Source organism: Melanerpes formicivorus, unplaced genomic scaffold (genome assembly GCF_026170545.1).
Source record: "Melanerpes formicivorus ecotype bairdi unplaced genomic scaffold, bMelFor1.0.p_v2 SCAF_18, whole genome shotgun sequence".
Lineage (NCBI taxonomy): Eukaryota > Metazoa > Chordata > Aves > Piciformes > Picidae > Melanerpes > Melanerpes formicivorus.
The window spans coordinates 13,078,132-13,104,964 of NW_027142370.1; the positions used below are offsets into that span (position 1 = coordinate 13,078,132).

Consider the following 26,833-nt stretch of genomic DNA (forward strand, 5'->3'; position numbering starts at 1 on the left):
GTCTCTGCTCCATTAATACAGACATGGCAATTGAACAAGAAGTGCTCATATTGTGATTTACTGCAGGCAGGTCTGAAAGGAAACTACTAGAGATGTTTCCTCTTTGTGTGGAATACATCCACATCTGCTGGCACTGATGTGTCTCAGATCTACAGAGACTATGTTACCAATGGCATCATTTTGCTAGCAGCAGCTAGCTAATACTACTTCTGTACATTTCCAGGTTGCACTTCCATTTTGTGCCTGCCTGTGCCTGGCATGAGATAGAACAACAGCATCTCAAGATGAAATTATACAAGAGGTCCAGCAAAACAAAACCCTTGAAGAGGAAGCAGCCAGGGTTTTGCTGAGCACAGCAGTCTAGAAGTTCACATGGTGAGAAGCACTTCTCACCATCTACACACTGTGAAATGGATTTTAGAGTGTGCCTGGAGGGAGCCACAGATAATAACACCTCTGCGCAAACGAGTGCCATGAGTAACAGCTCTGAGCATGCTGTAATTCAAAAATGCCCTCCCAGATCCAGAGGTTCTCCCTCTCTCCTCTGCCCTGGTGAGGCTGCATCTGGAATACTGTGGCCAGTTGTGGGCCCCTCAGTTCAAGGACCTTAGGGAACTGCTTGAAAGAGTCCAGTGCAGAGCCACAAAAATGATGAAAGGAGTGGAAATCTTCCTTACAAGGAGAGACTGAGGGAGCTGGGACTCTTTAGAGGAGACTGAGAGGTGACCTCAGTCATGTTTATAAATATGCAAAGCTTGAGTAACAAGAGGATGCAGCCAGGCTCTGCTGGGTGATGCCCAATGACAGCACAAGGGGCAATAGTGGAAGCTGAAGCATAGGAAGTTCCATGGAAACAGAAGGAAGAATCATTTCCCTGAGAGGGTGACAGAACACTGGAACAGGCTGCCCAGAGGGGTTGTGGAATCTCACTCTCTGGAGATATTCAACACCTGTCTGGATGAGTTCTTGTGTGACCTGGTGTAGGTGATCCTGCTCTGGCAGACGAGTTGGACTGGACAATCTCTCAAGGTCCCTCCCAGCCCCTAACATTTTGTGATTCTGTGATCCATTTGCTCTTTCTTTGTGGCACTATGTATGCTCTAAGCTATGTAGGACCTTGAAATGAGAGGAGGAAAGATCTTGTGTGCCTCCATTAATTTACAGATCCCTTTGGAAGAAACAGGCACAAGTAGGGGAAGCTGCAAAGAAGCCAATGGGATGTACGCTGAGGCAGTGATGGGGAAAACAACGCATTGCATGATATTGCTTTGCTGCAGAAGCCAGTAGATAAACTAGCCTTGCACATGTAAATCCTACCAATAGATGGGGAACAGTAGACATAACTGCTCTTGGAGAAGTCTGCAGCTCTGGTAGATTCAAGTCACAACAGTTCCAAGCACATAGGACAACGTTTTCAAATGTGCCTAAGCTGTACTGGCGCCATAATCAGGTTTCTCCATGCAGATCTGGCAATTCTGGACCATCACAAGTGGTAGGCATTTAGAGAAATGGTTCAGTGGTTGACCTGGCAGTGTCAGGTTTACAGTTGGACTTGATGATCTTAAATGACTTTTTCAACCTAAATGATTCTGTGATTCTGCTCTAAGCTCCCCAGCTATGGCCATTTCACCCTCCCACTTACCAGGCAAAGCCATCTAAGTCCTTTCCTGGATAAACCTCTTCGGAGAAGAATCCTGTGAAGAAGCTGAGCCACTGCACTGTCAGTAGCTTTCCCTGGATGCTCTGAAAGGAACCTTTCTGTGCTATAGAGGTGTTGGAAACTATCCAGAAGATATTGTAAGCATAAAACCAAAAAGGTTGCATTCTGCCTGACACAAGTGTTTATAGAAAATACCTCTGAACCATACAAAGCACTTGAAAATGTTCCTAGACTTACAGCTAGGTCAGTGATAAATTACAATCACAGAAAGGGGCAACTGGGTGCACAAACAAAGACTATTTTGTTTTGACTGATAAAGGAATGCTTTGTTCCATGTAAAGATTCATAAATCACCATTCATACGCTGGGGCAGGTTTCTCCATGCTCCTAAATCAGTGCTGCTGCACTGTTTGAAATGTTATGTCTGGGGTCTCCAGAACACAGCAGTACCTGCAGAAATATGTAGTCATCCTGCACAGTCAGGGAATCCCTGTCAGTGCCCCCAGCAAACTGGACTGTCATTGTCTTCTCAGAGCAGTTCTGGATCTGGCAAGTGATGTACCGATAACCTGAGGGAAAAGAGACAGAAGCATGGGACAGGGGTTATCAGGGGAAAAAGAAGCCAGCAGTGTAAAATGTTACTCATACAGGGAAAAGGCTGCCTTTGCCAGGTTGAGTTAGTTGTAAAATTATTATCCCAAACCCTCAGACAAGAGTTTTTCAGTCTCCAGTGTGCTATGAATGTATTAACTGCTTACAGTTCAGATCATTCCCAGGAGGCAGCCTGTTATTACCCAAATTTTGCTGGTCCAGAGAGTTTAGGGGTTAGATGAATGAGACATTCATGGGTGGGGATAATAGAAGGAGCCTCTTTCCTCACTTAACCTATGCACAGAGACAAATTATTCACTTGGAGAAATAGCAGCCTGACACAACACAACTGAAATCAATAGATCAGCTCCAGTATAAAATTGTGATGTGAGAGAGGAGAATCAAGCTTCATTTAATAGACAGTGTGCAGAATGTTAAAGGCTATTTTCAAAGCTCTGTAGGGAAGTTAAGACACACTATTAACACGCTGCTGGAACTGCTCTGCTGGGGCAGGACTTCTATATTCAGAGTTAATATCTTGCTGAAACAGCCTGGATTTGTATCAGTGGAGGGTATGGCCTCTCCAGTTAGCAATAGACAAGGAGTATCCTCTCTGCCTGGGCTGTTAGGACAGCATCACTGCATCTTTAAGGCACTCTGCTCTTGACAGAGAGAGTGGAGCCAATAATCACATCTTACACTAGCTGTGGCCCAAAGACCTTCTCCTAGGTCAAGCCCTTGAAAAGCTCTCCCTTTGCCACAGGTTTCTGAGCACAAAGTACTGGAGCAACTTTCCCGAGCACGGCAAGAAAAATGCTATACACGCAATGCTGTGTCCAGGTCACTGATTCTCTCCATGCTCCAGACAGTGTGAAAAGGCAAACAATGCACCCCCCACATCCTCCAGTACTTCTGAAGTGTGATAGGAAATGCATTCCACACCTTATGACTTTAGATTAGGAAAGGCCATACCAGTATACTGCATACAAATACCTTGTTCCAGTTCCGGGAGATGGTGCTTAGTGCAGTAGGATTGGCGCAGGCAGCGATTCACTTTAACAGACACTTACCCAGCACTGCCTCATTGATTTGCAAATCAGAAAACAATGCTCCATGTTTAAGTGCCAGAATAAATTGCACTTTTAATGCACATTTTCCACAGAGCATGGCACCTTGACATCAATCCACCTCAGAGCAGAAAACAAGTCAGGTTTAACTCACACTAGAGTTGCATGGAACAGGACAGCTTTGCTGACTACACACAATCAGAGAGAGAACCTCACTTGCACAATTTCTCCTCTGCCTAGCTCTAAAACCAGCCCAAAAGGTACCCTCCAAAACAAAAAGAAATGCCTACACACTTGGTTATCAGTTGATAGCCTTTTCATTTGCATACCTCCACTGGGGTCCTGGATTTCCATATGAACTAAATCAGGGTCTCCGTCAACTCCAGCGACAGCCCTGAGAACAAAATATAATTGAGTTATGCAGAGCCAGCCACTGAATAGAACTGATGTGAATGGGAGAAAAGAGAGGATTTCATACTACCCAGCTTTAACATTCTAGCTGGGAAATTAAAAGAAGCCCCATTTATAATGCCCTGCTCTCCAACTTCTAGATGGAAACTGCTTCTTCTGTACTTGGTACTATATTTTTCTTACATTTCTTTAGAATGACTTTGACTAAAATATGCAAATAGGATCAATTGGAGAAAAGAACAGAAAGAGGTAAGAAATTAGGAAAAAACCCTTCACAACCATTAATTGATATGTATATATATATGGATAGATACAGACACAGATATGCACACACTCCCATGCCCTGGCAAGCAGCAGGCCATCTTTTTACAATTACATTTGACATTTGAGACTGCAAGGCAGATTTAGTGCCAAAGTAGACTAAAATTTCATCCCTATTAGAAATATCTTAAACTTGACACCCAGCTTCCATAACAACTTGATAGATCTTGGGTTAGCACATTCAAGGCAGGAGCAGAGTCTGCTTTGACAAGGGAAGAAAGTGAAGAATAATTGTGAGAAGAATACCCTGAGAAGGAAATTCAGCTAGAATGGATGAAGGCACAGTGCAGCTTTAGGAAAGTGCAGTGGGAATACAGGCTGATTTTCTCTTAATACCTCCCATGTCAAACATGCTCAGCCAAAAGTTGAGGCTTATACTCTCAGGACTTCCAACCCAATCTGGGAACAGCAGCCCCAGCTGTGCTTTTTTTTCTGGTCCTTCCATCATTAGCCAGGAGGATTCGGCAGAGAACATTTGGAGCTGGCAGTTGTGCTGTCACTAAGTGAAACAGAATCCAGCCCCACTCCCACAGCCATGTCAGTCTTCCCCAGGCTCCTCGCTGGTGCTGGTTGGGGATTGAGAAATTTTCTTCATAGTAGTGCAGGGCTGTGTTCTGGATTTGTGCTGAAAGCAGTGCTGAGCATCCAGGGATGAGTGAGCTGCTCCTGAGCAGTGTTCACACACAAAGCCTTTCCTGCTTCTCACCCCACCCCACCAGCGAGTAGTCTGGGGCTGCATAAGAGTGTGAGGAGACACAGCTGGGCAGCTGACCTGAATTGACCAAACAGCTCCTCCACACAATCTAGGTCAACCCAGTATGGAAAAGTGGGGGAATAAGAAGGAAGGGATGGGGGCAGAGGGTTTTATCTTCCCATGCAACCATGCTGTGTGATGGAGATGCCTGCACAGCCACCTGCTGATGGGAAGTGGTGAATGAGCTCCTTGTTTTGCTTGGTGCATGGCTTTTGCTTTACCTATTGCACTACCTTCATCCAGCCCACAAGCTGTCTCACTTTCACTCTTCTGATTCTCTCCCCATCCCCACAAGGTGGGAGTGAGCAAGTGGCTGCTTGGGGCTTAAGTGCCAGCTGGGGTTAACCTAGGACAGCACAGCAACAGTCCATGAGGGCAGCAGATGTGAGCTGAAGACACGCAAAGGAGATACACTGAGTGATCAACTGCAGCTGCATGCAGATAGCTAAAAACCCCATTAGAATGCTTAAGAGAAAAATTATCATTTTGCTATAATTATTAATAATCAAAAGCAATAACACTGTGCTTTGGATTGAAGTTACATCATTGCTCAATAGTGTTAATAGCATTGATTTATGAGAAGCAGTTAAAAAACTGACTTGGTAATTGGTGGCTCCTTGGGAACACAGGCAGGGGAAGAGAGGGGATGATTTTCACAACCAGAGCCAACTCACACATGCTGGTTTTCCCTAATAAGATAAATGACCAGTTCAAAGAAGGAAGGGGAGAGGGGGTGATGAATCCCCACCAAGCCAGGAGATGTGAAGGAAGCCTGGAGTGAGAATTTTTCAGGAACTGTGTGGAAACCCCTTGCATTCACCAAGAAATTGGCCTCTGAAATACAAACTCTTTTAGCATTTAGGAGACACCACGTTGTCAGAAGAGATGTTGCTTTCACTGAGGTCTGGTAAGAATGCACATGAGCACAGGGAACAGATCTGTGAAGTTTTCTGCTGTGTGTGCTGTATCTATTTTCTTAGACATCAAATCAAACCTGCTATCAACTCTGCAGTCAGCATTTTGAGGGAAGAAAATTACGTTTGTGTGTGTGTGTGTACCTCATTCAGCTGAACCACAAACTAAATAGAACAAGCACTTTCTCAAGAACTAGTTACAGCAGGGGGGGTGTTTTGGTTAGAATCCCCTCACTTCTCCTCTCACAGTATTCTGCAATGACACTGCTCACATCTCATCAATCTGGGATCCTTTCTTCTCTCATTTGTTTTACTGGGGTAAAGCAGGGCTCATCCTTGAATTCAGACTCTTCTGGGGTAGGTTGTTTCAGCATTTTACATTCAACCATTAACATTTCCAATGAAAGTCAGATTAATTTTAACTTTTATAGCAGGCAAGTCTTCCTCTAGAAGAAGTTTGACTCAAAGTTCTCCAGAGGTCCCTTCCAACCTCTAACATGCTGTGATCCTGTGAAGTATCCTTTAACCAAGGGATAGAAAAAGGATGGTGAGGGGTCTAGAGTACAAGCCTTGTGAGGAGCACAAGGAGGAAACTGGGGTATTTTAATCTGGAGAAAAGTAGGCTCAGCCCAACACAGGGGCAGTTCCTCTCTCTTCTCACAGAAGCTTTTAGCAGTCTTTCCCCATCACCACACAGCCAGAAACAGGAACAAATACCACGCTGAGTGATGAAGTCCAACACAAGAATGCCTGCCCACACAGATCCTTGGCTTCCCACACAAGAGCCTTTCACAGAACATTCAAAGTTAAAGGCTCAATGAAGTCCTCTTTGCATTTTCCTCCCTTCAGGGCATAATGTGGTTGAAATCCCTTCTTCACCTGACACTTGACTAGCCAGGCAAATTTGACAGTAATGGGCACAGCTGTGATTGATTACTTGGATGGGATTTCATGATGAGAGCAGAGCTTTGGTCCCCAGTGAACAACTGCTCTACCCAAATAAACTCCTCATTTTTTATTTTTATGTTCTCACCTCTGATGAAAATGGAGAACCTATAGCTAAAAATAAGAGTAACAAATACCTACAGCACAGGATCCAGAGATGTGGGTGAGCTGGGGGTGAAGCATTTCTAAGGCTCCAGACAGAGACATAAAGGAAATGTGCTGGGACTAATTCTCTGGTAATTACTGATTCATGACTTACTGTCCTGGGGTATATTTGTGCTGGTGCAGACAGCTGACTCACAAGCTATTCTTCGTATTACTAAGCTGTATTTTGGGAAATCAAAAGGAGCTGCAGTGATGCATAAGCCCTGGGGATTGAGAAGAATAGCAACAGAGCCAGAGGAATCCCAAACTGAACTCCTCTGTCTTCTGCTCAAGGATTGCCACATAATAAACCATTCTCTTTTTCAAAACAGGCTTGACATGTAAACCCAGTGACATGCCCTGGGGGGGGGTGGGTGCCTGATGTGTGGCTGGGACAGGTCAGATCTCTACATTCCCTCCTACAAATACACCAAGAACTGCAAAAAGTTCTTGCAAAGGCTGGGTACTGTAACAAGGCCTTTGATATCATCCCCCACAGCAAACTCCTGGTCAAGCTGTCAGCCCCTGGCTCGGACAGCAGCACTCTGAGCCGGGTTAGGAACTGGCTGGAGGGCTGAGCCCAGAGTGGTGGTGAATGGTGCCACATCCAGCTCGCAAGCAGGAACTAGAGGGGTCCCCCAGGGATCAGTGCTGGGCCCCATCCTGTTCAATATCTTTATTGATGACCTGGATAATGGGATAGAGTCAGTCATCAGCAAATTTGCAGACAACACCAAGCTGGGGGCAGGAGTTGATCTGTTAGAGGGTAGGAGAACTCTGCAGAGGGATCTTGACAGGCTGGACAGATGGGCAGAATCCAACATGATGACATTCAACAAGTCCAAGTGCTGGGTGCTGCACTTTGGCCACAACAACCCCATACAGTGCTACAGGCTGGAGTCAGAGTGGCTGGAGAGCAGCCAAAAAGAAAGGGACCTAGGAGTACTGGTTGACAACTGGATGAACATGAGCCAGCAGTGTGCCCACATAGCCAAAAAGGCCAATGGCATCCTGGCCTGGATCAGGAATAGTGTGGCCAGCAGGAGCAGGGCAGTCATTGTGCCCTGTGCTCAGCACTGGTTAGGCCACACCTTGAGTCCTGTGTCCAGTTCTGGGCTCTTCAATTTAAGGAGGACATTGAGACACTTGAATGTGTCCAGAGAAGGGCAACAAAGCTGGAGAGAGGCCTCAAGCACAGCCCTGTGAGGAGAGGCTGAGGGAGCTGGGGTTGTTTAGCCTGGAAAAGAGGAGGCTCGGGGAGACCTTATTGCTCTCTACAACTACCTGAAGGGAGGTTGTAGGCAAGGTCGGTCTCTTCTCCCAGGCAAGCAGCACCAGAACACAAGGACCCAGTCACAAACTGCACCAGGGGAAGTTTAGGCTGGAGGTGAGGAGAAAGTTCTTCACTGAGAGAGTTGTTAGCCATTGGAACGTGCTGCCCAGGAAGGTGGTGGAGTCACCATCCCTGGAGGTGTTCAAAAAGGATTGGACGTGGCATTTGGAGCCATGGTTTAGTGGTCATGAGGTCTTAGGTGTCAGGTTGGAGTTGTTGATCTTTGAGGTGTTCTCCAACGTTACTGATTCTATGATCCCTGCAACAGAAACCATGTAACCACTGGGGCAACACTGCACGGCCAGCTGCCGTTTACATGCGGTAAACCTGGTCACAGGAATCAGAGTTCCTTAATTATAGAGCACCAGAATTAACTTATATTTCTATGCTCAGAATTAATTTCTATTTCTCTTTAATGTGAAAAGTGTTTACAAATCATCTGAACAAGGTAGGATTTACAGAGACAGAACAGATTTCTTTTCTAATGTTGATAGCAAAGGGAAATGTTTTGTTTTGAATTGCAGCAAGACTCAGCATTTAATTTTATTAAGCTGATTCCAAACACATATTTCATGATTTTGCTTTGAAAAATGAAAAAAAAAAAAAAAAAAAAGGGGGAGGGAAAATATAAAGCTTCTTAATGAACCATGTCAGAGCATTTATTTTCAGTATTTCCATGTTTTCTGAACAGTTTTGTGTCTGTGTTTTGCTGTATTTGGTGGTGTTTTCATTTCGACTGGAATGAGGAAACAAACAAAGAAAAATAAATAGCTTTGTGGAATGCTTCTGTTTCACAATGATCCTCGCATTTACCTGCAGCCTCACAGCACTTTCTGGTTGTAGAACAGAATATTTTCAGTTGGAAGGAACCCACAATGATCACCTAGTCCAACTGCTGGGCTGACCAAAAGTTCAAGATTGTTATTAAGGGCACTGTCCAAGTGCCTCATAGATACTGACAGGCTTGGGCACCAACCACCACACTAGGAAGCCTGTTTTGCCTTCTCAGATGCCACAAGGCAGCCAACTGCTATGAAGGATTAGTCAACTTTTCTTCCTGAAAGTATAAGGAGAAAGTTCCTCACAAAGAGAGCTGTTGGCCATTGGAATGTGCTGCCCAGGGAGGTGGTGGAGTCACTGTCCCTGGAGGTATTCAAAAAGGGATTGGATGTGGCACTTTGAGCCATGGTTTAGTAGTCATGAGGTGTTGGGTGACAGGTTGGACTTGATGATCTCTGAGGTCTTTTCCAACCTTATTGATTCTATGATTCTATTCTATAGTGAAATAAATTAGGAAAACAGCTGAGAAGGGGTAAGAAAATGCCACACTACATAACAGCTGGGAAGAAAATCTTCCATGCTCCTAAAAGCTGGATGGTAGTCTATACTTTCCACTGATACCAATAATCTTTCCATTACCTCCACTATCATGACAGACCAAATTCCAGACAATAAACACGCAAGGATAGTTAAGAGATGGTCCAGAACACTTGAAAAGCAAACAAAGCCTAGAATAGAATAGACCAGACCAGGTTGGAAAAGACCTGAGAGATCATCAAGTCCAACCTGTCACCCAACACCACCTAATCAACTGAACCATGGCACCAAGTACCCCATCCAGTCTCTTCCTAAACACCTCCAGGGATGGTGACTCCACCACCTCCCTGGGCAGCACATTCCAATGGCCAATCTCTCTTTCTGGGAAGAATTTCTTCCTAACATCCAGCCTAAACCTCCCTTGGCACAGCTTGAGACTGTGTCCTTGTGTTCTGCTGCTGGTTGCCTGGGAGAAGAGACCAACCCCCACCTGGCTACAACCTCCCTTCAGGTAGTTGTAGAGAGCAAGAAGGTCTCCCCTGAGCCTCCTCTTCTCCAGGCTAAGCAACCCCAGCTCCCTAAGCCTCTCCTCACAGGGCTGTGCTCGAGGCCTCTCCCCAGCCTCATTGCCCTTCTCTGGACACCTTCCAGCAAGTGATATTTATATATTGCTTAAAAACTACAGTATAAGATGTGAGAATAATTTAAAATATTCAGACCTTCCCTTGATACAAATACATAAGTCATTCCATTAAATTAATTGCAACTAAGATTTTCCCTCAGTTATAAACAGAAACCCCCACTTCTTCAGGAAACGTATCAAGATTTGGCTGCTGCTATAGGCACAAGAGAGAAAAAACCCAACTCATTTCTACAAAGCACAGGAAAATATAATGATTGATGATACATGTAGTTACCAGGCTGAAATACAAATCTCAGGCTACATGGTGAACTTCAGTGGCAAAGCTCTACTGCAATCAGAAAAGAAACATCTGCTGAAGAACTGCCCAGTGAAATGTTGCTGGCACAATCAGCCAGCGTCAGCAAGATGGGTCCTCATCTGGAGCTGGATGTTTGAATTAATGCCATTTAATTTGAACACACCAGATATTCATATTGCCAAGCAAACAATACTGGACTTAGTGCCCTAACAGTCAAGGGATGACAAAGCCCATACTCTTGCCTGTGTTGAAAACGACAAAACCAACTCTCTCTCTGCAGCACTCTGAGAACTCAGCTGATGAAGGCCATAAAGCAGTGGAAAAAATCATAACGACAGACAAACTCCCACTGGAAGGTCACCACGTGCAACCCTCCACCTGGTAACAGATCCTTTATACAATGCAATGTCCTACATGATATTAGAAGTAAAATACAATTATGCATCTTTATTGCTGTGGAAGTTTAAGAGAAGGATGACTTGGTACTGATAAGGCACTAACCATCTGCTCTCAAATGCCTGCTATTGCTGACACAGTTCTTCAGAGACATCAGAGTGGTCTAGAGACAGAAAAGAGGAACACAAAAGCCTGGAAAATATTTCTAGTGGTTATAAAAGTACAGACTTAGAATTTATGATCCTTATCAGAGAGGAATGTGGCGTTTATGAGCAGCCATGACTTTGAAGTACTACAGGGGAGTTACTCCTATCAAAGCTCCAGGGCACTTCCCTGATTGTGTCTGAATGATATAAGGAAACATAAGGATTCTGAAAGCAAAATATGGAATCAACATTAAACAAGCACTTGCTGGATTTACATCTTACATACAAAAAACATTGACAGATTGTCTGAATCTGAGCAAAACTGACACATTTCAGTGGTGTGCTGTGTTTCTCATAATATCAGTGTGCTAAATATACCCAGTCAGATAACAAAACCACCGTTAACCAGGTCTGCAAGAGAGAGGCTTCTACCTGTTAAGTGACTTTAATGAGTTTCAGACTCAAAGCACTTGATTATCTTTATTTTTTGAGCTGCAAGCCCTCCTGATTTACAACCTCTATGATCTTGGTAAGCAGATTGGTTATAAGCAGCCATGACATTTCTGACCCAGTGTGTCACTTCTGCATGGTTATACCCTTCCACATGGCAGTTACAGGATCTGTAAAGTGTGTCACCCATGAAGCTCCAGCTGCTGTGTAGAAGTAAGTTCTTAGTAAGGCCATATTTTGCAGGAGCAAGTAAGCAGAAAGTGTGAGGCTGATTCAAGTGTTTCACACAATCACAGAACAGTTTGGGTTGGAAGAAACCTAAAAGTTCATCTTCCAACCTCTGTGCCACAGGCCAGGACACCTTCCACTAGACCAGGTTGCTCAAAGTCCCACTCAACCTGGCCTTGAACGCTCCCATGGAGTGAACATCCACAATTTGCCTGGGAAACCTTTTGCAGTGCCTCACTATTCTTGTAGTGAAGAATTCCTTCCTTGTATCTAATCTACATCTACCACCTTCCAGTTTCCATTCCATTCCATTTCCATTAGCTCTCCTCCCATCACTACCTGCCCTTGGCAATAATCCCCCCAGATTGGGATTTGGGTTTGCTTTTACAGTATCACAGTATCACAGTATCACTTAGGTTGGAAAGGACCTCGAGGATCATCGAGTCCAACCTGACACCGCAGACCCCCTGACTAGACCATGGCACCAAGTGCCACGTCCAATCTCCCCTTGAACGCCTCCAGGGTCGATGACTCAACCACCTCCCTGGGCAACCCATTCCAATGCCGAATGACTCGCTCGGTGAAGAACTTCCTCCTCACCTCAAGTCTGAACCTCCCCTGGCGCAGCTTGAGACCGTGTCCCCTTGTTCTGGTGCTGGTTGCCTGGGAGAAGAGGCCAACTCCCTCCTGGCTACAACCACCCTTCAGGTAGTTGTAGAGGGCAATAAGGTCACCCCTGAGCCTCCTCTTCTCCAGGCTAAACAATCCCAGCTCCCTCAGCCTCTCCTCACAGGGCTGTGCTCAAGGCCTCTCACCAGCCTTGTTGCCCTTCTCTGGACACGCTCAAGTGTCTCAATGTCCTTCTTAAACTGAGGAGCCCAGAACTGGACACAGTACTCAAGGTGCGGCCTAACCAAAGCAGAGTACAGGGGCACTATGACCTCCCTGCTCCTGCTGGCCACACTATTCCTAATGCAGGCCAGGATGCCATTGGCCCTCCTGGCCACCTGAGCACACTGCTGGCTCATATTCAGGTGGCTGTCGATCAGCACCCCAGGTCCCTCTTTGTCTGGGAGCTCTCCAGCCACTCCGACCCCAGCCTATAGCTCTGCATGGGATTGCCGTAGCCAAAGTGCAGTACTCGGCACTTGGACTTGTTGAAAGCCATCCCATTGGACTCTGCCCATCTGTCCAGTCGGTCGAGGTCCCTCTGCAGAGCCTTTCTACCCTCTAATTGACTAACATCTGCCCCTAACTTTGTGTCATCTGCAAACTTGCTGATGACTGACTCTACCCCTTCATCCAGATCATCAACGAATATGTTGAAGAGGACAGGGCCCAGCACTGATCCCTGGGGGACACCACTGGTGACTGGCCTCCAGCTGGATGCGGCACCGTTCACGACCACTCTCTGGGCCCGGCCCTCCAGCCAGTTCCTAACCCAGCACAGAGTGTAGTGGTCCAATCCACAGGCTGACAGCTTAGTCAGCAGTTTGCTGTGGGGGACGGTGTCAAAGGCCTTGCTGAAGTCTAGGTAGACCACATCCACAGGCCTCCCCACATCCACCAGGCGGGTCACCTGATCATAGAAAGAGATCAGGTTGGAGAGGCAGGATCTGCCCTTCCTGAATCCATGTTGGCTGGACCTGAGCCCTTGGCCATCCTTCAGGTGCGCAGTTATTGCTGCCAGGATAATCTGCTCCATCACTTTCCCTGGCACTGAGGTCAGGCTGACTGGCCTGTAGTTTCCAGGTTCCTCCATCCGACCCTTCTTGTGGATGGGGACCACGTTGGCCAGTTTCCAGTCATCTGGGACCTCACCAGTGAGCCAGGACTGGAGGAAAATGATGGAGAGTGGCCTAGCTAGCACATCCGCCAGCTCTCTCAGCACCCTAGGATGGATCCCATCTGGTCCCATGGACTTGTGGATATCCAAGTGGCTCAGCAGGTCCCGAACTAACTCCTCATGGATTTCCAGGGTATTACTCCAGGGTATTTTCCCCAGGTGTGGCCAGGACAAACATCTGTATCCACTCAAGAGAAGGGCGACTGTCTGAAGAACAAGGAGGAGCACAGCAGGAACACCAAACCAGCACAAATCCTGCAGCCAAGCTTAGGTCTCTCCATTTCAGGTCTGGCAATGCTACTTGCAAACCACAAACTATTGCTGCAAGCCTGATATGGCTCCACAAGACATCAAGGATAATTATACTGCAAGCAACTGACACAGCTCAGAGTCCTTCTAGAACTAAAATCCAAAGTCATTCAGGGAATGGAAGTGTCTAGCACATTGTGACTAATCCTGTAATAAAGAATACCAGTTACTGGTGTTGATACAGTTATGCATATTCCATACTCACACGCTGAAGTAAAGTGATACCAGAGGAGGAATTCTCTGGCTTTCTCAATAGATAAACGTTGAGGGTGCAAATTGATCACCGTGAAATGCAGGATTAATTAAAACATGATCAAAAGGTTCGTTTGGGTGTAAAAGGAGCTACAGACTTTTCAAATTAATTTCATTTCTCTAAGAGCAGGCACTGCCTTATTCTTCCAGCATTTTATCAGTCTGCTTAAATCACTTCTTGAAACGTTTTGAGAGACTGCAAACTATCTGAGCTACAAATGAAGCCACATGACAAATGCGTGTTCAATACAGTCATATTTCTCACCAGTTCCCTTAACAGTGCAGGGTAATTCATGACTCCAGTTAATAGGTCTGATTCGACCTCTCTTTAAAAAAAATGTTATGGATTTTCCCCTGGAAAAAAAAAACAAAACCCTGCATCTCCTTTCTACAGATCAATTCCACCAGTAAAATAAAGAGCAATTCCATTGGACATTACAGCCCTTTAAATCTTGGGCTCCACAGGGCCAGACCTATAACCCTTGTTTGTGCTGACACCCGGTGAGATCACTGGCATGAGTGGACACAGCAATGCTGACATACTCGATCTGCAAGAGGTGTCAAGGCTCCTCTGTTCCCCATCAGTACCTCTGGAAACCTATTCCTCGATTAGAGCAAAAATGGTCTTACTGTTCATTTCTCAGTGGGAAAAAGACAGAGTGCTTACCAAAAGATATGATCTTTTGAGACTCGTTCCTGCAGAAGGGTCCATTTGTTCCCCAAGTCAATGGATACATAAACCTATAAAAGAAAATAAACACAAATGAATAATAAAAACAATTTAAATGGTAGAAAGCTGATAATGATGCACAGCTTCAAAGACAGGCCCTATGTCACCATCGAACTTTCTACAGTAATAAGCTTCCAGAGAGAAAAAATCTCTTAAAATGCAATCTATAATCTTTAAAAGCACAGCAGATAATGAACAAAACTCAGTCTCTTCTTGTTTACCATGGAAACAAGTCACAGTTCATCTTGTGTCAGACTTTGTTTTACAAGACGCATGGTTAAACGACCCTTTTCTTCTTCCCATTCGCAGTATCACAGTATAACTTAGGTTGGAAAGGACCTCGAGGATCATCGAGTCCAACCTATCAACACAGACCCCATGACTAGACCATGGCACCAAGTGCCATGTCCAATCTCCTCTTGAACGCCTCCAGGGATGGTGACTCAACCACCTCCCTGGGCAACCCATTCCAATGATGAATGACTCGTTCAGTGAAGAACTTCCTCCTCACCTCGAGTCTAAACCTCCCCTGGCTCAGCCTGAGAATGTGTCCCCTTGTTCTGGTGCTGGTTGCCTGGGAGAAGAGGCCAACCCCTTCCCGGCCACAACCACCCCTCAGGAAGTTGTAGAGGGCAATGAGGTCACCCCTGAGCCTCCTCTTCTCCAGGCTAAACAACCCCAGCTCCCTCAGCCTCTCCTCATAGGGCTTGTGTTCAAGGCCTCTCCCCAGCCTTGTTGCCCTTCTCTGGACACGTGCAAGTGTTTCAATGTCCTTCTTAAACTGAGGGGCCCAGAACTGGACACAGGACTCAAGGTGCGGCCAAAGGAGGGCAAATATTCCCTTTATGCTTCAAGCCTTAATTCCATCACAGAATCGCCCAGCTTGGCAGAGACCTCAAAGATCATCGAGTCTAAAAATACCTAAGCCAGGAAGTCAATGGATTTAAAACTCTGCTAAAATAGGACCAAAAGATACTAGAGAAACACTCAAGAGGTTTGATGAGGAAGTGCTGGGTGCGGCACTTTGATCACAACAACCCTGTGTGGAGCTACAGGCTGGGGTCAGAGTGGCTGGAGAGCAGCCAAACAGAAAGGGACCTAGGGGTACTGGTTGATAACTGGATGAACATGAGCCAGCAGTGTTGCCAGGCAGCCAAGAGGGCCAATGGCATCATGGCCTGCGTCAAGAATAGCGTGGCCAGCAGGAGCAGGGAAGTCATTCTGCCCCTGTACTCCGCACTGGTTAGGCCGCACCTTGAGTCCTGTGTCCAGTTCTGGGCTCCTCAATTTAAGAAGGACATTGAGACTCTTGAACGTGTGCAGAGAAGGGCAATGAGGCTGGGGAGAGGCCTTGAGCACAGCCCTGTGAGGAAAGGCTGAGGGAGCTGGGGTTGTTTAGCCTGGAGAAGAGAAGGCTCAAGGGAGACCTTCTTGCTGTCTACAACTACCAGAAGGGAGGTTGTAGCCAGGAAGGGGTTGGTCTCTTCTCCCAGGCAATCAGCACCAGAACAAGAGGACACAGTCTCAAGCTGCACCAGGGGAGATTTACGCTGGAGGTGAGGAGAATGTTCTTCACTTAGAGAGTTGTTAGCCATTGGAATGTGCTGCCCAGGAAGGTGATGGAGTCACCATCCCTGGAGGTGTTCAAGAGGGGACTGGATGTGGCACTTGGTGCCATGGTTTAGTAGTCCTGAGGTGTTGGGTGACAGGTTGGACTTGTTGATCTCTGAGGACTTTTCCAACCTTATTGATTCTATGATTCATGGATACTAATTTGCAACCTGTGAGAAATGGTCACTCAGCAGAAGATGCCTTGGAAGAGGAAGACTCCAGCTCCACCTTCTTTCTGAATAGCTCACTCCAGTGAAAACCAAAAAGTTAATGGTATGGATAGATACAAAGAGTGCAGATTAAGCTCTTTTCCCCCAGAACAAAGTGGGATATAAACCAGCTACTAAAATATCTCCCTCCTTATCATTTGCCTTGACAACGTGTTCCTCTAGTTAAAATGGGAAATATCTCTCAGACTTCTCAACAGACAGATTTCAGATCCCCTGCTGCCTGCATGCATTTCATATTTGATCCAATTTACATATGATGGCTTTTCTCTTAATATCTCTAATAGGGGGAAAAAAAAGGACAAAACTGTTCTCTGATGTGGGAATAAGTCACCAATTCACTCACTGATTTTCCTGGGAGAAAGTGTCTCAGAAAGAATGTTTTTGTTTTAAAATGACAGGTTCAATAACAAATGAGACAAACAGCTCCATGTTTATGTATCACATTTCACTGCAGAAACCCAGCACTATTTGCATGCAAAGATAAAGGATGAGGTAATTTATCTCTGTGGGTAGCTTTACCAAACACTGAATTACAGATTCACAGACAACCAGGACTGCCCAGTTACTCTGCACATTCTCTTTGTGTAACATGCACTCAACGTTTTTAATTGTGCTAGGATTTCAAATGGAAGCTGCTAAATAAAACATTTGATGTAATTTCTGTCTGAGTTTGGTTTGCCTTGTTCTTTTTTATTATTCTAGTTCTATCCTTATTTGCCTGTAACCACTGATTGTTCGGGGATCAGTTATGGGCCCCTCAATTTAAGAAGGACATTGAGACACTTGAACGTGTCCAGAGAAGGGCATCAAGGCTGGGGAGAGGCTTCGAGCACAGCCCTACAAGGAGAGGCTGAGGGAGCTGGGATTGTTTAGCCTGGAGAAAAGGAGGCTCAGGGGAGACCTCATTGCTCTCTACAACTACCTGAAGGGAGGTTGTAGCCAGAAGTGGGTTGGACTCTTCTCCCAGGCAACCAGCACCAGAACAAGAGGACACATTCTCAGGATGTGCCAGGGGAAGTTTAGGCTTGAGGTGAGGAGAAAGTTCTTCACAGAGAGAGTTGTTAGCCATTGGAATGTGCTGCCCAGGGAGGTGGTGGAGTCACCATCCCTGGAGGTGTTCAAGAGGGGATTGGATGTGGTACTTCATGCTATGGTTTAGTCATGAGGTCTGTGGTGACCGGTTGGACTTGATGATCTTTGAGGTCTATTCCAGCCTTGGTCATTCTGTGAGATTAACTTTTATATCCCCCAAAAATATCCCCAAAGATAACTGAAATCAGTGCAGTATCTGGTTGCAGCATGAAGAACTTTCTCTGACTCCTCTCAACACCTAAATATACATCTGAGCAGTCTGACAGGGATCGAAGTGGGCTAGAGTGCACTAATGTCCATTTAAAACAGGACAAATGATGGAGGTGAGTGGAGATACTACCAGGGCCAGAATCACAGTGGCTTTACAGCTGCAGTTTTGGCACTGTGAGAAGATGAACTGCATAATATACAGGCTCTGTGTGCACTCACTGGTACTTAGCCTAAACCAGCCAGAAAAGCTCATTAGCATTTAACCAGAAGAAATCTGAAAGATGGTCAAAATCTACACACATGATGGAAGTCTGGAATATGAAAGCAGTATGAATACATCATAAAAGAGGGACTTATTCTACATTTCACTGATTCCCCAGCTCCTTTTCTGCTGCAGGACTGGGCAGGTTAATTCTCTCCTACTTTATTTTATCTCCCATGACAAGCCTTTGGAGGCAATACTTCAGCTTCTTCAGCTTTCTTTCTTGTACTATAAATTATAGAGCAATTGCTTGTGGTCACTTTCAGGGCTGAGGCACATTTCAGAGGTTCCATTTAACTAGATTATGATCGACCAGAAATATTACCAGTATCCACATCAACTGATATTGCCAGGATTGAAATTACTATAAATCCAAAGATTTGCACACAAAGACAATAAGTATTCTAATGAACCTCAGAACCAGATCATGATTCCCTTCTGGACAAACGATGTCTCACATCCAGCTGGCGGCCAGTCACTAGTGGTGTGCCCCAAGGATCAGTGCTGGGCCCTGTGCTCTTTAACATCTTTATTGATGATCTGAATGAGGGCACTGAGTCCATCATCAGTAAATTTGCTGATGACACCAAGCTGGGGGCAGGAGTTGATCTGCTGGAGGGTAGAGAGGCTCTGCAGAGGGACCTCGACAGGCTGGGCAGATGGGCAGAATCCAACGGCATGAGATTTAACACATCCAAGTGTTCTGCACATTGGCCACAACAACCCCATGCAGTGCTACAGGCTGGGGTCAGAGTGGCTGGAGAGCAGCCAGGCAGAGAGGGACCTGGGGGTACTGGTCAATGGTAGGCTGAACATGAGCCTGCAGTGTGCCCAGGTGGCCAAGAAGGCCAATGGCATCCTGGCCTGCATCAGGAACAGTGTGGCCAACAGGAGCAGGGAGGTCATTCTGCCCCTGTACACTGCACTGGTTAGGCCACACCTTGAGTCCTGTGTCCAGTTCTGGGCCCCTCAGTTTAGGAAGGAGGTTGACTTGCTGGAACGAGTCCAGAGAAGAGCAAAAAAGTTGGTGAGGGGTTTGGAAAACAAGCCCTATGAGGAAAGACTGAGGGAGCTGGGGTTGTTTAGCTTGGAGAAGAGGAGACTCAGGAGTGACCTTATCACTCTCTACAACTACCTGAAGGGAGGTTGTAGACAGGTGGGAGTTGGTCTCTTCTCCCAGGCAGCCAGTACCAGAACAAGAGGACACAGTCTCAGGCTGCGCCAGGGCAGGTTCAGGTTGGATGTTAGGAAGAAGTTCTATACAGAAAGAGTGACTGCCCATTGGAATGGGCTGCTCAGGGAGGTGGTGGAGTTGCCGTCATTGGAGGTGTTCAGGAGGAGGCTTGATGGGGTACTTGGTGCCATGGGTTAGTTGTTTAGGTGGGTTGGATTAGTTGATGGGTTGGACGCGATGATCTTGAAGGTCTCTTCCAACCTGGTTTGGTTTATTCTAAATAAATGGTTTATTCTAAATAAACCCCAACACTAATGACCACATCAGAACTGTTTTACACCTCCTTAACAAAGCAGTTCCTAAATATAAAATCAAATTAAGCATCTTGGTGCTTTACCTTGCCTTCCTTGGTGTAAGCCAGTACTTTATCTTCTTCTTTGGGATGAAAAAGGAGAGTTTCCACATAGAAAGTTATAGGTTGTTTCTGGAAAGTGGCTCCTTCATCTGTGCTTATGAAAAGACTTTGGTCCCGGTCATTATGGGAGGAACTTACAAGAATTATCTGAAAGACAAAAATGACAACATATCTTCAGAAGACTGCTTTCTTTGTAGCAGACAACACAGCCTTGTTTTGCTTATGTAAATGTCAGCTTTTCATAGAATCACAGAATCAATAAGGCTGGAAAAGACCTCAAAGATCATCAAGTCCAAGCTGTCACCCAACACCTCATGACTACTAAACCATGGCTTTTGCACCTAAATGTGTGATTTTGTACACACCATACCTGTCAAAAATCTGTGGACAAAAAACTCCAAAGCATCTAAAAGATAAGGACTTCAAGACCCTATTTAACTTCCCTGATGAAATCTATGAATACTAAAGTCTGTAAGCTCTCTTGCAAATCACATCAAATTGATCACCTCTAGTCACAATGACAGCCCTAGGTTTTGGTCCCCATGCAAAGTTTTTGAGGTCACATGAGAAACTCTCCAGAATAACGAGAACAGAAGGACTACCAGTAAAGATCAAGGTGAGGAAAGAGTTCTTCCCAGAAAGAGTTATTTGCTGTTGGAATGTGCTGCCCAGGGAGGTGGTGGAGTCACCGTCCCTGGAGGTGTTCAAAAAAAGATTGGATGTGGCACTTGGAGCTATGGTTTAATTAGTCAGGAGGTGTTAGGTATTAGGTTGGACTTGATGATCTCTGAGGTCTTTTCCAACCTGGTTGATTCTACGATAAGCACAAGACCACCTGTCAAAGAAGGGAAATGCAATGGCAGCAATAAGGTGGGGGAGCAAGACAAGGAAGATTCATTCTATGATTCTAAGATCCATTTCACCACACCCATATACATGCATCACTTCATCCAGTGAGGCTGCCTTTAGAGATTCTAAAGCTAGAAATCATCCCTGCTACAGTAGAGCAGAAGAATGAGATAGGAGGAAGAATTAGGCTACAACATCTCTTCACTGCTTCCCTGTTCTCCTGCTGACAGTTTCTGGATAAGAAGGCAATTCATTTTGATGCAGAAAAACCTGCCAATCAATTATCTGCACTTTCTTCTTAGGTTCAAATAATACCTCGATTGAAACACAGCAATAGCTTCAGCTGTCTCTTTGTATGAGCTTCATGTCAGGCTTCCAGCCACAAAAAACAACCCCAAATTCTCCCCACATAATTATATCAGGATGTCACTCTTTCCAACTTTTCCCCCTGTTGCAGTTGGCATGTTACAGCCTGGGTCTGAAAGTGCCAAGCCAGGACTCATTTCCATTGTCTCTCCAGATCGAACAGCCCCCCTTTGCATTCCAAGAGGTGCCTTTATCAACTGATAGCCTACAAACAGAACACTGATTTTTTTTCTCAGCCCAGCTGGGTTCTATTTGGCTCACACTTCAAAAAAACAATTAAAAAAATACATCCTCAATTCAAAATATATTTAATATATTCAGCCAGTGCTGTAGAGGACACCACAGAATACTGATCGCCACGATACAGTGCCTGTAAATTGCTTACAGAGATAAATGGCAACGAGTTATGCAAACAGAATCCCAATAATGTGAACACAGAGGAGGAAATTTATTAGAGGGAACAGCCCAATTTTGATGGAGTCACTCTTTTAGAGTAAAGGCTGAGCCTAAGATTTTGGCATTTCTGATGAATTCCACGGATTCGACAGCTGGGCTGAGCTTCTCCTGCAATTGGTCTTGGGGGGGAATAAACCACTATAAATAGAGCGTTTGTAGATGCTCTAATTTGACAGGTTACTTAAGCATGTGCACTTGTACTTGAAGCACATACACAGTTGCACTGATTCCTGCATAGCTCTTACATACCAGAACTGGGGCACGTCTTGAACAAGAGAGAGAACTGCACCGGAGGCCTTAGCCCGCTGCTGAAACCTCGCACTAAAGCGTGCATTAAGCCAACTCTACTTCTGTTAGCTGTGTGACTGGGTCAGTGAAGGAGGGCAAAACAATAGCTCATAACCTTGCTATGACCTTGTATTTGTTATTTTGTTTTGTTTGTAAGATAAATTCTACCCCAGAGTAGAAACAGTGTCATTTTAATTGGAAAGCCTCCATAAATGACACCTTCACAAAAGCCACCTCTTATTCCTACTATCCAATGGCTTCCTGGCTCTTGGTAAACTCTTCAAGCAGTATCTGTTTAATTTATTACTAGATCCACTCCAGTTATGCGGCTGGTGGCCTAAATACAGCATTCAAAAGACTCTTGTAGCACCCATTCGGCAGGGTTTCTGCAGAGGGCGCGGCAGACTGTGGCTGTCAGGTGATTCCCTGTGCTCTGGGGGAGTGAAGAAGCATTTATGCCCAGCACAAATTTGTACTTCCCTTGCCACGCTGCCATCTGCAATTCAGGCTCAAAATATCTAGTTTTTCTTGGAAATAAATGAATCCAAATTATCTGTGTGCTGAGTGAGCTATTCAGTGCATGTTCTTGTTGGCTCCTAACCAGATCATAGAAAGAAGCATCCAGATCTGATCTAAGTTAAACTGCACAAGCAAGGCTATAGTTTCTGATTAAGCTTATGTCCAGGAATACCCTCACATTTTATTGCATACACAAGGCTGGTCCTGAGACCCTACTTTGCTTGCAGCATGTGCAAGTCAGTCCACACTGTATCAGCAGAAGCAGTACAGTGGTAATGCCACATAAATGCTTAATATCTCTGGATACAGTCTTCTAGTCCAGATAACACTTTCAGCATCTATCATCATCTTCCCCATTCTCTCCTATTAACATTAAATGTATAATGTGTTAATTTAATGTGTAACAGTAAATTAAATGTATACAACTAACACAACAAACCACCAAGTTATAGATACACTCCAGAAAAGAGAAAAGAACAAGGTTTGTAAATCTGGGAGCAGTTTTCATTGTTAATGGCTCTGGAATACAGGCAAGTTGAAGCTTCATAACGAGGACCCAAGAGCAGCCTGCAGAGAGCTTTCTTGAAGCTGAAGTCCCAAGAAAGCTGCTGGCTCTAATGAAATGCAAACACACTCTGATATTTGCTAATGCTGTCCTGCAAAAATATTATGGATCTTTTCAGAGTGAAATCTGTCAGGAAAAAAATAGCCTAGAGATTGTGGACATTTCAGCATGTATGGCAGAGTCCCTAGCTGTATTTTATTCACATAACATAATTCATTTAATGAAATAGTTTTGAGTTTCACTCAGTGTTCTGATTTATATTTCAATAGTTCAAACTGATCACTACGTGCCAGGCACACAGATTTGCCTCCCACAGCTCACACTCTGGGTGCTCAGCCGTGCCTGCTGGCTAACTCCACTGACTGAGCAAAGTATTCCAGTGTAAATATTGTGCCCCTATTAGAAGCTTTCCATAACAAGTTTTATTTATTTTGCAAGGGGAACAAAAAAGCAAAACCTTCCTGTTAGCAACTGATGAAGGGATGCAACTGGGACATACTCTCAGGAGAGCTGGCTGACTGATTGCTGAGGGTTTTAACTCAAAATAAACAGCTACTCGCCTGAATAATTGTGTATCCCAAAACCAGAGCGGATTTTAATCACATCTAAATTTCACTTAAGCTTCTTTTAAACAACTTTTTGCAGAGCATTTCTTCCCTCCTGGGAGACCCTTCTATTATTTTTGTAAATTGCAACTTTATGTTGCACTGTTTATGCCTGACCTCACTTCTTAATCTCCCATCAGCTAAACAAACCACAGGAACACGTGCCTGTATGGTCGGATCAGATGCAAAAGCTACCACTTCCAATAGTTAAGCAGAGGGGGAAAAAAGAGTATTTCAAGGAGATAAACTAGCCCATAGGTGGTAAAGAAAAGGAGCAAAGCCAGGCTATGTTATAGATCAAGGAAAGCATGTTATAGAGGGAAGCATAAAAGGTTTCCAATAAAAATGAAAAAACACCCCACCATGCCAACATGTGAACGAAAGCGTTCGGAAAATGAGGAAAAGCTTTGCTTTTCCTCGTGTCAGGGAAAGTTAGTGAGGCAGGAGGTAATAGAAAAACCAAATAAATCTGAAAATAACCCAATTAAGCCCATTTATTTAATCTCTCTTTCAAGACTGATTGGCCAACGTGCACGTCTAACCCTTGCCTTTGCTGGGTGGAATCATAGCCTGAGCCCCTGCGGATGAAAAGGCCCCGGCGGCTCGGGCTGCAGTAGCTTGCGTATCGTCCTCCTTCTTCTGCTGTTACCACAAAGACTTGGAATAATCATAGTGATTACTGGGGAGTCTTAACTGCAGATTTGGCAGCAATTCAAAGCTATGCTGTAATTTCAAGTGGCAATAAACACAGGATATTAACATGCATCATTTGCTCTGCCTCTGAAATGTAACACCCCCCCTTTCCCCTCAGTTTAGATCCAATCAAAATGTAAACTCAAGATAAATTTGATCTTAATCAGCACTTTCTCTAAAACAAGGCAATCTTCTAACATGTTACAATTGTGCTGTCTCTTTCACCATCAGCAAAAGATCTTCATTTCAATTCTGGCTTTATTTTCCTTTCTGTTTCTCTAGTATTAAAAGAAAGAGAAGAAAAATAAATCAAACTGTCCAGCATAAAGAAATTTCTAGACTCACAACATCTGGCTTGCCACAGGAGATTCCTGCAGTAAGTGGTGAGAGAGATGAGACACAGCAATTTTTAATTCTATAATCCTGTATATGGTCAGAAATCAGGACACCTCATACTGCTCAGCACTCTCAACTGACCTTGAAGGAAGAAACCTCCTTTGAGTTGAGTAAAATACAGAAACTCTTCATTTAAGCACGCAGCAGCCAGGCACTGACAGGGCCAAGTGTGCCCAGGAAGTCACCACCAGTAGGCTGAGCTCCCACTGGACACTGAGGATTTGGCCATGGAGATTCAATCCCAAGGAGTGCCGCACTCACTCCAGCAACAGCCTTCCCAAAGGCAACTTATGAACCATCCCCACTCAGGTCAAATAATTCTCATTAAGACCTAAGCAAAGGTTCTTAGCTAAAATGGAGACAAGGCTGCTGGGCAAAAGCTAGCACCAAACTGCTACTGCTACCATCACCAAGACCTGCATGTCTTCTGAGGATAAATATTCTTTGTGGCAGCGCTGCCAATCTCAGGGCAGTAATTCACAGAGCTTCACAGCGCTGCAGTCTCACCCTCAACATTTTCCAGATTAAGTAACTAACTCATCCATTTTTCTTGTTTTTACAATTTACATTATTCATGTGTTATTAGACATGCTTGGCTGAGACAGAAATTACTCTAGCTCCTGGTCCCAAGTGTAAATGACACGTTGCTGCTCAGATGGCATTCATAAAACACACAAATTGGGCTGCCAGGGGTTATGATTTTTATCTTTGATGGTACAAAAGACCTGATAACTCAAGAGTGGCAAAGACACAGAGTGAAACATGGTCCTTTTACTCTCATAATTTGTCCTGGTTTGAGCTAGAACAGAACTAACTCTGTTCAGTGATTTTATTTTCAGCTCAGCCTCTGCTCAGTAACTGCACTTGCTGAAGTTAATGGCATATTTTCACAGCCAGTGTCTGCTTCTAGCACTGCTAACACTGATGTTTGTAGTTACTGCCAAGGGGTGGTATGAAGAAAAGCTATGCCTTAGACTTGCTCCTGTACAGGCCAAGGTCAATGCTAAATCTTGTGTACCATGTTGGGAATGAAGAAAGTAAAAGGCCACACCTGCATGGAGGAGCACCCAGAAGAGCTGACCTTAAATGGACAAACCAAGTTTTCTATTCCATCACAATCTGTTCAGCATAAAGATGAGGGATAACCAGGGCTGAACCTTTTTTGACTCTCTTCTGCCTTTGAACCCAGCCTGTGCATTCCTGAATTCACTTCCATAACCCAGCTCCTGAATGCAGTTCCCATCTGCTGTTGAGTCCAGTGGGGGACGTCCCCAATGCCTGCCTTCAGCACCAGTGGTGATGGTGATGCAATTGCCATCAGCCAGGTTAGTGTTGGACATATTTGTGTATAGTTAGTTCTATTGGTATACTTTTCATTAAAGCAGTTTGGTTTCCCTTCCCAGTCCAAAAGTCTCTCTGCCTTATTCCCTTCCTCTTCCCGTTTTGGAAGGGAGGAGGGTTAACAGAGAGTGTCTGTCATTTGTCTAGTGGCCAACCCAGTGCTAACTCTTGACAGCAGGACAAGAACAGCATCTAAAGAATCAGTCCAGAGTAATTCCAAGCTCAGTAGAATAAAATACTTTATCAGATAGCAGTTTAATCATGAGGATTTTCCCTGGAAGTTGCACCCAAAATCACTTCTCACAGATGTTAGTTATTAGTGAATCTAATCGCTAATGGATTACTGAAAATTAACAAGGCTAGCAAACCAGCTTCTGTGTGCAGCTGAACAGCATAAATGTACATTGAGGGAATCCCTCTGCACATTAATGTACTTCCAGCCCAGAACAGGCTGCTCCTTTGCATAGCTTCCTCTAGAATCTACATTGACTTTCTCTTGTGGAGCTCCTTTCCACCTGCCAGATGCATTCAAAACAGCAACGCATCTCAATGAGAATTGCCACAAGGGAAGGCAATGTGGGAATGTTATGGATGGCTCCCAAGAAATATCCACTACACTGCTCACAATCTCAGGACACCATCAAAGGGCCTCTGAAGCAATCCTGATGGGGCTAATGGAAAGCATGTGCTACAGTTTCATCTCCCCTGTGCTGCAGTCAGCTCATTAATCATTTGGAATATCAAAACTGAAGCTGTATTATTTATCTAGTACCAGCATCATGTTGGGCACTTCAGGATGTGGAGTGAATATTAAGAGGTTAGGATCTTAAAATGAGCTGGTTACCAGCTGAAGTAGCTGGTTACACATGAGACATGCTGAATAGGGAATGAACAGAGTTAGCACCTTAACAAGATAATGTGTTCAGAGCAACTGAACTGAGAACGAGCCTGAAGTGCTATCATCTGATCATAAAAGGAAATCATTCTGAAGTAGCTGGCTTTCCTC

The 26,833-nt window shown here is 44.9% G+C and overlaps 1 protein-coding gene across 1 annotated transcript in view; it reads right to left on the bottom strand.

Annotated features, from left to right (window-relative positions):
* SORCS2 (sortilin related VPS10 domain containing receptor 2) overlaps nucleotides 1-26,833 on the bottom strand; it is a 626,507-nt gene that overhangs the window by 86,877 nt on the left and 512,797 nt on the right. The window contains exons 4-7 of the mRNA XM_068149669.1: nucleotides 19,732-19,896; nucleotides 14,693-14,766; nucleotides 3,648-3,712; nucleotides 2,111-2,229 (exon numbers count right to left, since the gene is read on the bottom strand). Of these exons, the coding sequence (XP_068005770.1) occupies nucleotides 2,111-2,229; nucleotides 3,648-3,712; nucleotides 14,693-14,766; nucleotides 19,732-19,896 (423 nt within the window). The remainder of the gene's footprint in view (nucleotides 1-2,110; nucleotides 2,230-3,647; nucleotides 3,713-14,692; nucleotides 14,767-19,731; nucleotides 19,897-26,833) is intronic.